Source organism: Sorex araneus, chromosome 3 (assembly GCF_027595985.1).
Source record: "Sorex araneus isolate mSorAra2 chromosome 3, mSorAra2.pri, whole genome shotgun sequence".
Classification (NCBI taxonomy): Eukaryota; Metazoa; Chordata; class Mammalia; order Eulipotyphla; family Soricidae; genus Sorex; species Sorex araneus.
This window is the reverse complement of record NC_073304.1, coordinates 195,069,372-195,084,512: the sequence shown is the minus strand read 5'-3', so window position 1 is coordinate 195,084,512 and position 15,141 is coordinate 195,069,372. Positions and strand designations below refer to the sequence as shown.

At 52.2% G+C, this 15,141-nt stretch overlaps 1 protein-coding gene across 3 annotated transcripts in view; it reads right to left on the bottom strand.

Annotated features, from left to right (window-relative positions):
• Positions 1 to 223: 223 nt before the first annotated feature.
• FAM222B (family with sequence similarity 222 member B) overlaps positions 224 to 15,141 on the bottom strand; it is an 81,275-nt gene continuing 66,357 nt past the window's right edge. The window contains exons 2-3 of one of the 3 annotated variants that reach the window (XM_012931954.2): positions 13,451 to 13,572; positions 224 to 5,827 (exon numbers count right to left, since the gene is read on the bottom strand). In XM_012931954.2, coding sequence (XP_012787408.2) covers positions 4,330 to 5,637 — 1,308 coding nt within the window. In that variant the 5' untranslated portion in view covers positions 5,638 to 5,827; positions 13,451 to 13,572 and the 3' untranslated portion in view covers positions 224 to 4,329. Of the gene's footprint in view, positions 5,940 to 13,450; positions 13,573 to 15,141 lie in introns of all 3 variants that reach the window. The other 2 variants (XM_055131811.1, XM_004605018.2) reach the window with 2 other exon arrangements.

The window sequence follows — 15,141 nt, the reverse complement described above, 5'->3', positions numbered from 1 at the left end:
ACCCAGTCTCAGATCTAGGGGGTCATATCATATGAGGCCCTCCCTGATGGCCTTGCTGAGAAAACAGGTCCCTTCACCAGATAAACCATGGTGGTAGTTGGGTTGTTCCATGTATAGTTGCTATCCAGAAAACCACTTGGTCTGGCACAGAAAATGAAAGTGTCAGGGGGGAGGGGAGGTGTTGGGGAGAGACTACAGAGGGTAGGGTGCTTACTTTGTATACAACTGACCTGGGTTCGATCCCTGCCATCTCATATGGTCCCCTGAGTACTGCCAGGAGTGACTCCTGGAGGGTGAGGAGTAACCCCTGGTGAAGCCCAAAAACAAAAGGAAGCAAAAACCTCTCTGAAGCCCAACGACGACATCCCGGCCTTAGGTTCGGGCTCCCTCTGCTGGAAGGACTGTGCCGTGGCAGGACAGGGACAGGATCACAGATTGGAGCCTCCTAGGGGCTGAGTGCAGAATGGGGCCTACGGTGGACCCCACGACTAGGCCCAGCCCTCCCTCATTCCATGGAAAGGATTTTGGTTTTTGTGCCACTCAGCTGTGCTCAGGACTTACTCCTGGCTCTTAGCTCAGGGGTCACTCCTGGTGGGCTCAGATGGAAGCAGGGTCAGCTCCCTGCCCTCTTTACTCTCTGGTCCCTGCCCTCATTTCAGCACCCTTGCTGGTAGTCAAAATGACTCTTAGGGATTTTCCTTTTTCAGGACCAACCAAGAACTGCTGGAGGCCACGTAAGTTATGCCCAGCTGTGGCAGGGAAGTCATGCGGTGCCAGAGATGGAATCCAGAGCGCTGTGTATGTATGCCAGGCATGCACCCTGTGAAACACTCTCCTTGAGCAAGGCCAGGTTTTGCACTAAAGCGTGCGCTAACTCCCCAGGCACCTACCTCAGGAATCCCTCACTGTGGAGGCAGACGCCAAAGTCCGACTTTCAGTCACGTGACACAGGAAGAAAAGGGTTGTCCCTGGATGACATTAGTAACGGAGGCAAAGGGCCTCACAGAAGGCCTGCTGGAGGCTGGCGTGCTTTTTAAAATTTTTTTCTCTAGGGGGTTTGTGTGTTGGGGCCACACCAGAATGCCTGGTGGTTCTCCTGGGACCATATGCACTGCCAAGGATTTACCCAAGCCTGCCTCATGAAAGGCTGTTCTATCTCTGTGGCACTGGAAAGATTTTTTTTGGGAGGAGGGGGGTAGTTTTGTGCCACACCCGCTGCTTACATTCAGAAATTACTCCTCATGGTGCTTGGGGGGACTATGTGATGCCAGGGATTGAACCCTGGTCAGCAGCATGTAAGACAAAGGTCCTACCCACTGTACTACAGCTCGGACTCCTCACCCCTCACCTTGGGGGAGTCCTTACCTCCAGCACTGGGAGTCATTTGCTGGCTCCTTCTACTAAGCATGGTCCTACCCGCAGAGCATGGTCCTATCCATCCTATGGATCTTTCCTTCCCTCCATCACCTTTGCCCTAACTCAACAGAACATGGGGGTGGGGTGGAGCTAAGAATTTAAGGAATATTTTCCAATACTCAACAAATTAGATTCAGGTTGCCAGGCCGGCCAGTTTTCATGACGTATTTACCTCCATCTGCCGCAAATGGGTCTCTGCAATTCCAAAATGTTAGAAGTGGGGGAGGGAAGTTCAGTTTTCAACTGATTGGCAAACCAGATTTCTATTTCTCGCTGTTTGGTGGTCCTTGGAGAGGAAGTGGCAGCACTCTCCAGCCCTGCAGGGCAGCTCAGCAATCCATACTCACCCAGGAAAGCCTGTCAGGCCCCTGGAAGCTGTCGGCAACTTCCTCCCATCAGGTGTGGTGCCTGGCCCGGAGTCAGGGCTTGGAATACTTCGATGAGGGCCGCAGCTAAAAGCAAGAAATGACCTTCCTTCCCATCAATGAGATGTCAGAAACCATTATTAAAGTTGCCTCAAACACTCACAGCATTAAACGAATAGGACAAAAAGTGTTTTTTTTCTTCTTTTTTTACTGATTTATAATAATCTTAAAAACCCCATCACACCCATAAACCACCACAGGTGAGAAGGTGAGGGAGATGGAGAATGAATGCTACAGTATGTGGACAGCAAGGGGATCCGGTGTTCCCTAGGGGCGTGTGGGATGGAGGCAGGGAGTGTGGACAGGAGGCCCTGGCTCGGACCCTTATTGCTGGTTAGGGGTTGGCTGGCAGAGGAGAGGGGCTTTGGGTGAACTAGGAAACACCTCACACCAATGGCGAGGGCATTTGGGGGGAGAAGGGGAGCGGGGTGTCACAGTACATTTTCCATGCAGACTAGGGGTGGGAGTAAGAGCTTCAGAGACTTGCACCCCTACACAGGAAGAGACGGGTTTGAGGTTGTTTGATTTGAAGCCCCCAAGTTGGTGTCTGTTCCAATTTCCTAATATGGTAGCTCACCTTTTGGGGAGAGGCATTGGAAAAGTTTTCAGCAAAAATATCTGGCTAGGAAATCAAGCAAGGAATAAGGGCAGATAGTGGTGCTCTTTAAATTTAACTCAGAGAAGCAAGGGGGAAGGGGCCCCGGGCCAGGAGGGCGGCCAGCACCGAGGGAGAAGGGCAGGGAGAAGGGCGAGGGAGCAGGAGCACCGGAAGCCGCAGGTGCCCCTGGGCTCCAGAGCAGGGAGGTACCAGTGTTCACAGACAGCAGGAAAACTACTGGGAACAATAAATTAGGACTGCATGTTGCTATCATTTGGCATAACACAATCAGGCATTTTTTTTTCTTTTCTTTCCTCTTTTTAAATATAAGGCAACTTGCCAACACATAACAACTGGTCTTCGGTCACATCGCTTCAGATCACTAGAGAATTTCTGGCTAAAGAACAGTGGATAATATAGGTAAACCATAGAAAGTTTAAATAAGAACATCAGCTCACATTCCCCAGAGACAAGAGGAAGGGTAGGGCTTATTTGGCTTAAAAAAAAAAAAAAAAGAGCCCAATTATGCATCGTTAACAGAAGCTGGGAGCAAAAAACAAAACAAAAAAACCCTACAATCAAATAATAACCTAGATTTAAGGTTACAGCAAAGTTTTTCATTTCTAGCCAACGAACTATCACGAGGGCAGGAGCCACGTGGAGCGTGGGATGGTGGCAGGGCAGGAGAGCTGTTCCCAGAGCAGGCCCGTCCCAGCCCTCAGCATCATGCCCACTTGGTCAAGGAAGAATTCAAAGAGCTTAAGGCTTTGTGTTTCCCCCCCTCCTATCTTTCTTCATTAAACTGGGGGGCTGTGAAAGGAGGTGTCTAGCGGGTTAATGTACCTGTGGGGCCACTCACACACAATGCTACTCAACCCACACTACATTCATACAGAAACATGACATTGAAAACTTACAGTGTAGAGCAATTCCTAGCCAGTGTAGAGAACCAAATGCATTTCAACTCTTTTTTTTTGTTTTTGTTTTTTTTGTGTTTTTTTTTTTTTGGTGTCTTAAACTCCAAACTCCAATGTGATCATCCCTTACCTACCAATTCCTCAAGTAACATCTTTTTTTCTTTCTTTCTTTCCTTTTTGAGGTGGGTGTGGGGGGATGAGAGCAACAGGTGAGTTAGGAAAGAGGCAACCGTGAGAAAGGGGTCCTGGGCCTATTACATGGTCACCGCTTTTCTCTAGGACTGAAAGAGGGGCTCAGTAACCAAGACGCCAATACAAAGACAGACTTTCCCCCCGTGTCTCAAGGCTATGGCCAAGTGCCTGCAGGGTGCCCTTGGAGCATATGGCAGGACAAGTGCAGTGGCTCTGGGATCCACGGAGATGTAAGGACGCCTTGAGGAATGGAGAGGAGATGCAGACTGGGTCCGTTTTGATTTGAGTCTTTGGGAAAATAAGGAATTCACTTCCAGAGCACTTGGGAAGCCTGGCTTTTTAGTTCCAAAGAGACAGACAGACACACACAGGGACAGACAGAGGCAGGCCTAATTCAGGGGGCTGGACGGATGCCAAGTGCTCCCTCACTGGGGGCTCCCCTTGGGGCACAACGCAGGCTCCAGGGCCGGAGACAGCGGGGATCACAGGAGGCGGTGTCAGGCCTGACAAAAGCAGGCAGCAGAGAGGTGAGCCTGGGGTTGGGGTCAGGCCCTCACATAAAACCCGAAAGTTGCTGAGGGGGGGGCAGTGGAGGGGAGGATGAGAGCACAGAGGGCCCCCCTCTGATCTCAAGTAGATCCCACCAAATTTCTGTTCTTAGACATCTAAGCATGATCACATTGGAGCAGTGAAACTTTGAAGCTATCCAATTACTCGAAAGTAAGACTAACCTAGAGGGGTGATGTCTGACGTGTGGCTTGTGGAGGGCGGCCCGGGCTCCCTATCTGTACCCGGGGTGCTGAATATGAAGACTCCGACTATCTGTGGGGTCAGGGGCTCGGCCGCCGGGAGCGCGGTGGGCCTTGCTCAGCATGGCCAGGCTCTGTTCTCGAAAGCAGGCCTGCTGGAAATCCCCACTCAGGTAATCCACTGTTTGCATCAAGCTGTTCTGGCTCGCCACTGGACCGCCCCCGGTCCCTGCGGCGCGGTAGTGGGCCCCAGCAGCCGCGGCACAGTCGAGGGGTGCACCTGTGGGCTGCCCACCATGGAATGGCATGGCGAGGTCCTGAGACCCCGAGCTGTCGCTATTGGGAGTGGGCAGGATGTTGTTCCACAGGGGTTGGAAGTAGTGGCCATTGGGGTAGGCCAGGGGGGCCGCCAAGCCGTTGACTGGTGGGGATGGGGTTGGTTTCTCCAGGGCTGGCTTCAGATGGAAGGACTGTGCCAGGCAGAGTTCCTGCGGGTAGGCAGGGGCCTTGCCCACAAAGCCAGGCCCTGCTAACTCGCGTCCTGCCGCGTGCTTGCCTGTGAGGCCCGGGGCCGGCGTCCCCCCAGCCTCACTGCACATCTGTTGTAGGTGAGCCAGCTGGTGCTGGTTCCAGGCGACTGGCTTGAGGTCGCTAGGGTAGCCAGTGGGGGCACGAGAGATGCCAGTGGGCAGGTTGACGGGGCCTGCGGCAGGCAAGGCGGCGGCAGCCGCATGGGTGTGCTCCATTGGATTGACCACACAAGAAGGCATTGGTGTGGGGACGCTGTGGGTCGACACCCGCGTGCTTGCATTGATGAGCAGACTGCGACTAATGGGGCTGGGGTTGGCGATCTGGCCCTCGCACACTGAGGTAGTGCTGATGCCTGCCCTCGTCTGGCAAAACTGGTTGATCTGGTGCACGATGCTGCTCAGGTCCGGGGGCTGGCTGTGCTGCAGGGTGGCCGCCATGGAAAGGGGAATAGTTGAGGTAGACACGGTCACATTCGGGGGGGCATCTGAGTCTGGCATCTTCCGACCTCCATGCAGCAAGGGATTGGGAGGGTGCTGGAGACCCTGGTGAGACAGGGCCTGCGGGTGGACCAGGCCCTGCGTGGGGGCCATGGGCTGAGGGTGGCCCAGGCCCTGAGGCTGCTGGAGGCTCTGAGGGTGGGCCAGTGCCTGGGGCGGCGGAATACCCTGAGGGTGCTGCAGCGTCTGGGGGGGGGCGTGGGCCAGGGTCTGTGCATGCTGCAGGGCCTGTTGGCGGGCCAGAGCCTGGGCCTGGGGGTGGGCTAAAGTGCTGGGTGCCACAGTAGCATAGGGGGCCACTGGGGGGTTCATGATGGCCTCAGGGAGCAGCCGAGCTCGGGTGCCGTCAAAGTCCTTGAGTACGCTTTTGGCTGGCACTTTGACAATGGCAAGCAGGCCTGCCTTGGTGGCAGCCTGGGTCGGGTAGGGGCTGTAGCGCTGGGCGGATGTGTCGAGGCCGTTCACAGTACGACGAACGTGTTTCCGCTGGGGAACCTTCACACTGTTGGGGAAGATTTTTATAGTCAGTGGGTTGTTTGCGACCTTCTTAGCATACGCGTCCAATTCGGCTGGGGTGGGATAGTGAGCAGTTCTCATTTTCTGTGTAGTGTCCCCTAGAGAGAGAGAAGGGGAAGGAGAGCAAAGAAGGAGAGGGAGCTCATCAGTGCCAAGCCAACCAGCCTTTCTAGAGTCCTCTTGTGAGAACCTGAGTAGGGGTGCGGGGGTGAGGGGAGTGAAGCTGCCATCCCTGGTCTTTGCTTTAGACCCAGCCCCAGTCTCCAGGGAACAAGCGCTGCTAACACTGAGTCTTGCCAGGGGCTGGGCCTCCGGCTACTGCTGCGGGAAGCAGGTCCCATCCCAGGGGCACAGAAGATCGGAACAGAAGAGAAACTGTCCAAGCCCCTTCAGGTGGAATGGGAGAAGGTGGCTGGTTTTCCCAGAGATAATCAAGAGTCCTTAGAGACCCTCCCAAGTTCCTGTCAGCCAGTGCTGGGGGGATGAGGAAGGGAGTGATAGCAGTGCTAAAGGCTCAGGAGGGAAACAGGCAGGGTGAGATTAGAAAGAGAAAGGCCCCAGGGAAGTCTGGGTAGGAATTCAGGATATGCAGAAGACAATCCTCTGAACATCCTGCCCGCCCCCAACCCTTTGGCTCACCACCTTGCAGGTCTTACACCCAGTACACAGTGCTCACCCCGCCTCCTAATTAAGAGACTATATCCAGAGAAGGCTGAGGCCCAAGAGAGGGTGCTTGCCTTGCATGTGGCCGACCTGGGTTTGATCCCCGGCACCCCATGTGGTTCCCTAAGCACTGCCAGGAGTGATCTCTGAGCACAGAACCAGGAATAAGCTCTGAGCTGCTGGATGGGGCCAAATTACACAGACACAAAGGGAAGGCTTTTCACCTTTCCGTCACGGCCTCCTGCCAAGCTTTCTCTGCCCTTTCCTCAGATGCTCTCTCCTGAGTTTGGCTGTCCCCTCTCAGTCCGACAACCTGAGCACGTGAACAGCAGGTTTCAAGGAAAGGGTTGCCTGTGGCCACTCGGCCTCTCCCTACGGCACTCTGTGGAGTGGATGCGCGTCTGCCGGGGCCAGCGGCATCTGCTCTCTCGCGCTGGGGCGGCTGGGGCACCATGCCTACTGGGCGGGCGGCCTGGCGCGGAGCACAGGATGCTTCTTTCTCAGGAGCGAGAACTAAGCTGCCAACCTCCCTCCCCTCTCACAAGTTCACTTTTGTCTGCAGCTGACTCTGTGCCCGGCTGTGTGAAGATCAGAAGTCTCTCCTCATTTCCTGGGGCTGGGAGTGGGGGTGTGTGTGACAATACTGACAGGGCAGCCGCGAGGGAACCGGGAAGAAAGGACTCAGAGGACCTTTAAGTCATGAGAACCGAAAATAGTCTGTATTTGGCCCCTGTCAGCTGTCAAGTTTCCAAAATGAAAGAGGGAAGAGAAGCCTGCCTTCCTTTGGGGACTGCGGAAATGCCCACCCCAGGGCCTCAGCCATGTTAACCGTCTCTTTGTTCTCATCTCCAGTGGCCTCCCAGCGGGGGGGCTGCAGCGGATGTCAGACTTCCAGTCAGAAAGGAAAACGTTCCAAGAACAAGGGCTCTCTAAGGGTGCCAGGCTCCCTCCAGGGGTCCCTGCTCTGCTCTCCTTCCTCAGAGGGAGGGTCGCCCCTGGGTGGACAAAGGAGGTGCTGAATAAAGGCCTGCTGCGCGAGCAGGTCCACAACTGCCCCTGCACGCAGCGACAGGGACTTGGCTGGGAGCCCAGGCACGGCTCGTGGCACCCTCCTTTCTTCTCCACCCCCTTGCACAAGGCTGTCAGGACAGACGGAGGCCTAAGGTGACTGAGCGCCAGGCTTGGGGCCTCAGCTGGCTTGGCCGAAGGGAGACCCTGTCCTAAACGACGTCACTGCCATCACCTGGCACCGAACAGGGCCAGTGCATATGCTGGAAGGAAAGGGCATGGGGGCCCTGGCTGGGGCGCGCTGCTGGTTAGCTGGCAGGAAGCGCTGGACACGGCTGTTCTGAGGAGCAGGAAAAGACAAGCTCACGTCCCAGAGCAGAGAGACTCCCCCCAAGCGCATCAAGGCAAAACTCAGGGAAGAAGGGCAAAGGCAAGGCAAGGCAAGGGGCTGTGCTTTCAAATACTGGCGCAGTGCTGTGAGCCAAGCAGGGAAGTCAACCCACTTAAGGGCTGGCGATGTGTCCCGAGTAAAGAACAGAGGCGCCCACGTGTGAGGTCCCGAACCCCACTACCGCAAAACGAGGAAAAAACCCTACTGATGTTCCGTTGATAAAGTGCTGGTAAGGTGGCTGACTCAGAGAAGATCTTGGAATGGGTTTATGTGAGGGACACCTGAAGGTGGGGGGAAGGAGGGGAAGGCCAGAGATCTCTCACCCACTAGGTCGCACTGGCTGATGAGCAGGATCAAAGTGCAAAGAGCAGAGTCCAGTTGCTTCTGCTCAGAAGCCACTGACCCTGCAGGCTTCATACTTTTGGATCCTGCCTACATACTCCCAGACAACAAAATCTAGAATCACTGGCCCGCTCTCTAAAGTCAAGGCTCCAGAATGCCATTACAGCTGCTGGACAGCCCCTCTGAAGCCCAGTGCCCCCCTGACAGCAGACCTGGTGAGAAAATTCAGCGGAGCCTCAGCGTAGGTGCTGGCAGACAGCAAGGTCTGCCCTGGGCTTTCCTCCACACTGACACGTGTTCTTTCTTTCTTTTGCTTGTCTGGGTCACACCCAGTGGGGCTCAGGGGTTACTCCTGGCAGTGGCTTGGGGGACCATATAGGATGCTGGGGTTAGCCGCGTGCACGGCAAACGCCCTCCCCGCTGTGCTATCGCTCCAGCCCCAGCTTCCTTTCTGAAAGCCAAGTGGCACAGGGGCTTTCTGGGTAATAGGAGTTCCTTTGTTTCCAAGTAATTTCCAGTCTCAGGTGGGTTTTCACAGGCAGAGGCCAAGGACAAGCCTAAACTCTTCTACTCTTCCCCGCCTCCACCTACAGCAGTGCTAAGGGCAGTCAACTAAAGCCAGCAGTCAGAGTGGATCCTCTTCTTGGCTTCTGAACATACCCAGAGGAAGGGGCTGTTTCTGGGGCTCCTCATATAAACCATGCACTCCAGTCTTTTGAGCTCTGACCCCAGCTGTGGCTTTATTATTCACTGTTTTTTGGGTCACACCTGGCTGCGTTCAGGGCAAACTCCTGGCTCTGTGCTCAGGGACCACTCTTGGTGGTGGCAGGGCTGGCTGCACATGAGGCAGGCACCTACCGGCTGTACTCTCCCTCCAGCCCCTCCCTGTCATTCGTGCCTGGGGGATCTCACACACACACACTTGGTAGTGATGCTCAATAGGGTGTTTGTTTTTGGTTTGTGTGTTTGGGGGCCAAACCCTGTGAAGCTCAGGGGTTACTCCTGGCTCTGCACTCAGGACTTACTCCTGGCAGTGCTCAGGGGATCATACGGGATGCTGGGGGATTGAGTCGGATAGGCTGCATGCAATGTGAGCTCCCTGCCCACTATCCAGCTTTACCCTCTACTCTTTCTCTGGTCCCAGGGGTTATGCATTTTAATTTAATTTTTTTGTGTGTGGGGGCTATACATTTTAACTGGCCTTTTCTCCCCTTTCAGTTGAGAAGCACTGGTCTTACTGCCTGATGACTGAGGAGACAAGTCACTCATCACTTATAAACAGCGATGAGACTTAGTAGTCCTGGCTCACAGGACTATGATGATCAAGAGGCTTCGTGGGTAGAGAAACGCTCTGTTAACAGGAAGCATGCCAGTTACTAGTTATCATGCAGGGTAGCAGGTCTGGCAGAGTCGGCCAAGACAGGACACAGGCTAGTTCAGCAGGAAGCCCAAACCACAGGCCCCTATCGATTTGAATTCGAGTTAAATGTAGGAGAAGGTACTACAGTCTATTCTAGAAAAAGGGAGTAGAAATTGCCTGAGCCTGAACTTCCTTCTGAAAATCAGAAAACATAGTCAGTGCTGTGGATATGGGTGAGCAGAGTACTTGCCTTGGATGTGTGAGGTCCTGTGTTAGATTCCCCAGCACCCACCCATCAAAATAAACAAAGACAGTTGGGTGCTATATGCAGCAGGGACTTCAACTTACAGCAGGAAAGGCACAGGTGCTGTGGTTCAAACACAGGGTCTGGGGGCTGGAGCAATAGCACAGCGGGTAGGGTGTTTGCCTTGCATACAGCCGACCCGGGTTTGATTCCCAGCATCCCATATGGTTCCCAAGCACCGCCAGGAGTAATTCCTGAGTGCATGAGCCAGGAGTAACCCCTGTGCATTGCCGGGTGTGACCCAAAAAAGAAAAAAAAAAAAGAAAAAAAATCAAACACAGGGTCTGAAATCTAACCCCAGTCATGAAACAGTAATGTAACACACAACTAAAGGGTTTTTTTTTTTTGTTGGTTACTTACAGGGTTTTTTTTGTTGGCTGTTTGGTTATTTGGTTGTAGTTTTGTGGCCAAACCAGCCCCAGTGGTGCTTAGGAGACTCTATGCAGTGCTGGGGATAGAACCCAGGCCTCCTGCATACAAAGCACACATTTATCCCACCGAGTTACTTCTCTGACCCCTCTGTCTCATTCTTTAAAGACTGCTAAGAGTCTGCCATCAGGCCTTTGAGAAGAAGCTTAAAGGGCTAAAGACAGCCTTTACCCATAGGAACCTCAGGTCTGATTCCAAACAGCCCGGAGCAGCTTCTAGCACTGCCGGGCAAGTCCCCAAACAAAAGAACAAGAAGCCTCCTGTATGTAACTGAAGAATTAATGAAAATGGGGGCCGGAGCAACCGTACAGCAGGTAGGGTATTTGCTTTGCACACGCGGCCAACTCAAGTTCCCCGAGTTCAATTCCTGGCATCAGATATCCCAAGTACCACCAGGAGTAATTCCTAAATGCAAAGCCAGGAGTAACCCCTGACCATCGCTGGGTGTGAACCAAAAAAGCAAAAACAAAAAAACAAACAAAAAAAAACCACAGTAAGCCTTCAACAACTATTAGATTAGCAAGTTTCTGATAATTCTGAGTTTTATCTAGTTTACAGGCCAATTTATCGTTTCTAGGTTCTTCCACAAGGGGGCAGATAAGTCCACAAAGAAGAAAAAAGGCAAATTTTGACATTTACCTTAAATCTTAAAGACTACCTATAACCAGGAGGTCAAAATTGTCTAAAATTTGGTTCATAGACCAAGGATTTTTGATTATTTCAGCCTTTTGCCCAGAAACATTTATTGAGCCTGACTGTACACCTGGAGGTTGAGAAGCAGTCAGAATGCAATTGGCAGATTTGGGTGAGCAGGGATGAACATATGAAATTTCATTGCAAAATTATCATTGATTAAGAAAACGTCTGGGGAGAACGCTGGTAGAGCAGAGCTTGCTCGCTGCAGCCAGCAGCTCCAGAAGAAGACAAAGGAAGGAAGATACCTTATTGTTCTATAAGTTGGTTCCACAAATTCCAGAAATAGCTGGGCTCGGACTCCTATTCTCTCTCAAAGTCAAGAGGGTGAACTCTGATGCAAGGGTAAACTCTGAGGCAAGATAGGACAGTGAGGAAGGCACTTGCCTTGCACGCAGCTGACTGAGTTTGATCCCTAACCCCCTATATGGTGCCCCGAACCTGCCAGGAGTGATTCCTAAGCCGAGTTAGGAGTAAGCCCTGAGCACTGTTGTGTGTGGGACAAAAAACAAACAAACAAACAAAAAAAGAAGCTAGAAAGAGGCTAGACTTTCTAACTTCCGAAGGCTGTGCCACTGAGCAGGGGTAGATGCCAGAGAACAGGACCAGCCAATTACAGCCTGCAGAACAAAGCCCAGCTGCTGGTTTAGTAGAAATGTTTTATTACAACGTAGTCACACTTATTTGTTTACATGTGTTTTAGAGCTGCCTCTGCCCAACAATAGCAAAGTGGACAGATGCAGTGGAGACCCTTGGCCAAGGACAAGAAGAATACTTGCTACATGGCCAACTCCATCATAAAGGATTCAAAGAAGGTGCCGAAGCGCCTTTTCTATGAAAGGGTAAGTCTAGCTGCCTCACTGATTTCTTCTTTCAGCTTGGAAAGAAAGGTCTGTCAATCCTGAAGTTAGGGCTATTTTTATACTAGAAGAGCCAGGAATGGAATCTCTCCCCCCACCTTTTTGTTTTTGTTTTTTGTTTTTGCTTGTTTCATTTTGGGGCCACACCCGGCAACACTCAGGGTTTACCCCTGGCTCCACAATCAGCAATTGCACCTGGCAGTTCTCAGGACCATATGGGATGCTGAGGATTGAATCCATGTTGACCATTTGCAAGGAAAATGACCTACTTGCTGTATTAGCACTCCAGCTCCCAAAATTTGGGGGTTTCTTTGGGGGGTAAGGGGTAATACCTGGTTGTGCTCAGCATATCCTCCTGTCTCTGTGCTAAGGGATCACTCCTGGCAGAGCTTGAGATACCATATGTGGTGCCAGAGATCAAAATCCAGGTTGGCAGCATGCAACTTACCTGCTGCACTATCACTCCGCCCCCTCCTTCTTTGGGGGGAAGGGGTTTGGAATCTCTCTTGTACACTGTATAGTATTGGGATAGAGGGTCAGACTGAGAAAATATGAAGCCTAAAGCCCCAATTCCAGGCATCTAATATAATAGTTCTCTTAAGATCAATCTTGTGGAAAACACATATACTACCAATATGCCAGGAGAGACTGAGATAATTAGTCTCCTGTCCCTTTATTTATTTATTTATTTATTTGTTTATTTATTGCTTTGGGGGTCACACCCAACGATGCTCAAGGGTTACTCCTGGCTCTGCACTCAGAAATTGATCCTGGTGGTGCTCAGGGGACCAGATGGGATGCTAGGGATTGAATTCAGGTTGGCCGCATGCAAGACAAACACATGTACTATGGTCCCAGCCCCCTATTTTTAAAATTTATTTTGAGGCTACACCTCGCTGTACTCAGGGCTCACACTTGACTCTGCATTCAGGGAATCATTTCCTGATGAGCTTGGGAGACCATATGTGGTGCCATGGATCAAACTAATCTCCGACAGGTGCAAGGCAAGAACCTTCCCTGCTGTATTATTGTCCTGGCCCTGCCGTCCCTTTTGGAGCTGAAAGCTGCACTCTGTGAACTGAGGTCACCACCGGCTCCGAAGACAGAGAGCAGAACCAAAGGGAGCGGTCTGTGTTTGTGAAAGTGCTCAGAGGGTTCAAAGCCGCAGGACCGTGTGAGCAGTTTAAGAAATACGACAAGTGAGCTGAATTGAGAATTTTCATTCACTTCCTGGGGCTGTCTGCGAAGGGGGTGGCAACAAACACTTTTCTGGGAGGTGACATGTACATACACCCTGTCAAGTTCCTTAGGGCTATGGTGCTCGACAGAGAACTACCAGCAACAATGATGACAACCACGCTGAGGAACTGAGGAGGATCTCGGATCATTACAGTGTCTGACAGTGCTCACAGATTTTACAGCTGCTGTCTTGTGGTCTCTACTGAAGAATAACTGGGACGGTATTGGGGGGGGTCACCACATCCACCCCTCGAGAAGACCCCAAATGTGAGGACAAGAGACTGGGATGGCATCACCCCTCCATGGTGTGGGTTACTTACATTTCTGAAGTCCAGTGTTCATCTGCGTGTGAGAAAGAAACTGAAAGGACAGGTCAGCTGGCCCTGGTAGACAGGCGAGCATGGCAGACGGGCATCAACACCACATGAGGCAGTCACTCACACTGGAATGGACAAGAGACAGAGTCAGGGACAGAGATCCCGGGGACGCCGGACACGGGCAGTAGAGGCCCACACCCAGACAGGTAAGAGACCAACTAACAGCAGGCTCGTGGAAAATGTGCCTGCATCTTAATGTGCAGCAGCCAGTTGCTCCCACTTAGTACTATGACAAAAAATGCTCTTTCAGTCTGCACAGATGTATGAAAGGGGAAATGCTGGGAAATCTGGTTCAATACAGGTGTGTCTGGAGTGTCTTGTGCTTACGAGTTATAGATGCACGCACTGGCATTTGCATTTCCTACAGGCTGCCTCTCCCTACTCCTTCCGCACAGGCCCATGGGGCTGCCAGACCAGCAGTGCACTTTCATCTGCGCCCCAGCTACGGCAGAACAGAATGATACGGGCCCATTCTAACTGAGGCAAAACAGGGCCGTACTCCTGCAAAGAGCGGGTCCAAATAGCGCCTACTTAGTTCCTTTACAGCACTGGTTGGGTCCTGGGACAGTCAGACAGGGCCAGAGGCAGCACAGTGGATGAGCTGCAAAAGCGCCCAAACATCGACTTGTGACAAATGATCTGATCTTACTTTGCAAAGAAAAAAAGGGAGCTGGCATGCCTGCCCACGTGCATGGCAGGTATCTGACCTGGGTTTGATCCCTAATCCCAGCACCACATGGTCCCCCAAACATCACCAAGTACAGTCTGGCAGGCCCCCAAGCACTGCAGGGGTAACCTGGGATACCCTCTGTACACAGGGCCGGTGCAGAATCACATCCTTAGGCCCTTGCACTGAATTGACAGCCCAGTTGGCTGACAATCACCCACATGCACCCCAGGCCTCCTGAGCACCACCCAGGGTCCCTCCCCCAAACTAAAGAGTCACAAAGCAAAAGAAGCAAAACTAACAACTGCTGAAGCAGATTCTGCTTGCAAGGTTCTGAGGATTCACCTTTCCATCTGCCAATCATACAATTAGACCTCCTGAATCCAAAAATGAGAGTGAAAAATAAACTGCACGGCGCCCAGAGAAAACCACAGACGCGGCAGGCTGCCCGCTGCGCTCTCTGAGCAGCGGTTCCGACAGCCGTACCAGCATGGCTTCATCAGTGACGTCCACCAAAGGGACATAAACGGCGGCAAAATTCACAGTAGCAGGCTCCGGTGTTGATTAATTTCCTTCCGTTCCTTGACGTGTGCCCCCAGCTATATTAGGATTATAAGGGAGAGGTTACTGAATCGAGCTGCCCAGGGCGGCAGACACCGATGCAACCGTCTGTGTGCCATGGACCATGCTGCTCTCGACTCAGCGTAATGGAGTAAGTCACGTGAAATTCCTATGCTGCAAAACCCAGCAAAGAAGGTGGCATGTCCAGTTTTATATCACAGCAAAAGAGGAGCGGGACAAAGCCGGAATGTTAAACAAAGAGGACAAAACCTCTTTATTTCTCTCAGGCACTCTCAGGTATGTGAAAGTACCCTGTCATGATGAGTATCAGAAAGCTCCAGCTGGCAAAGCCAGGCAGCTGAAAGGATACTTTGTGAAAGTTCTTCAGCTCCAACTGTGTCTAAGA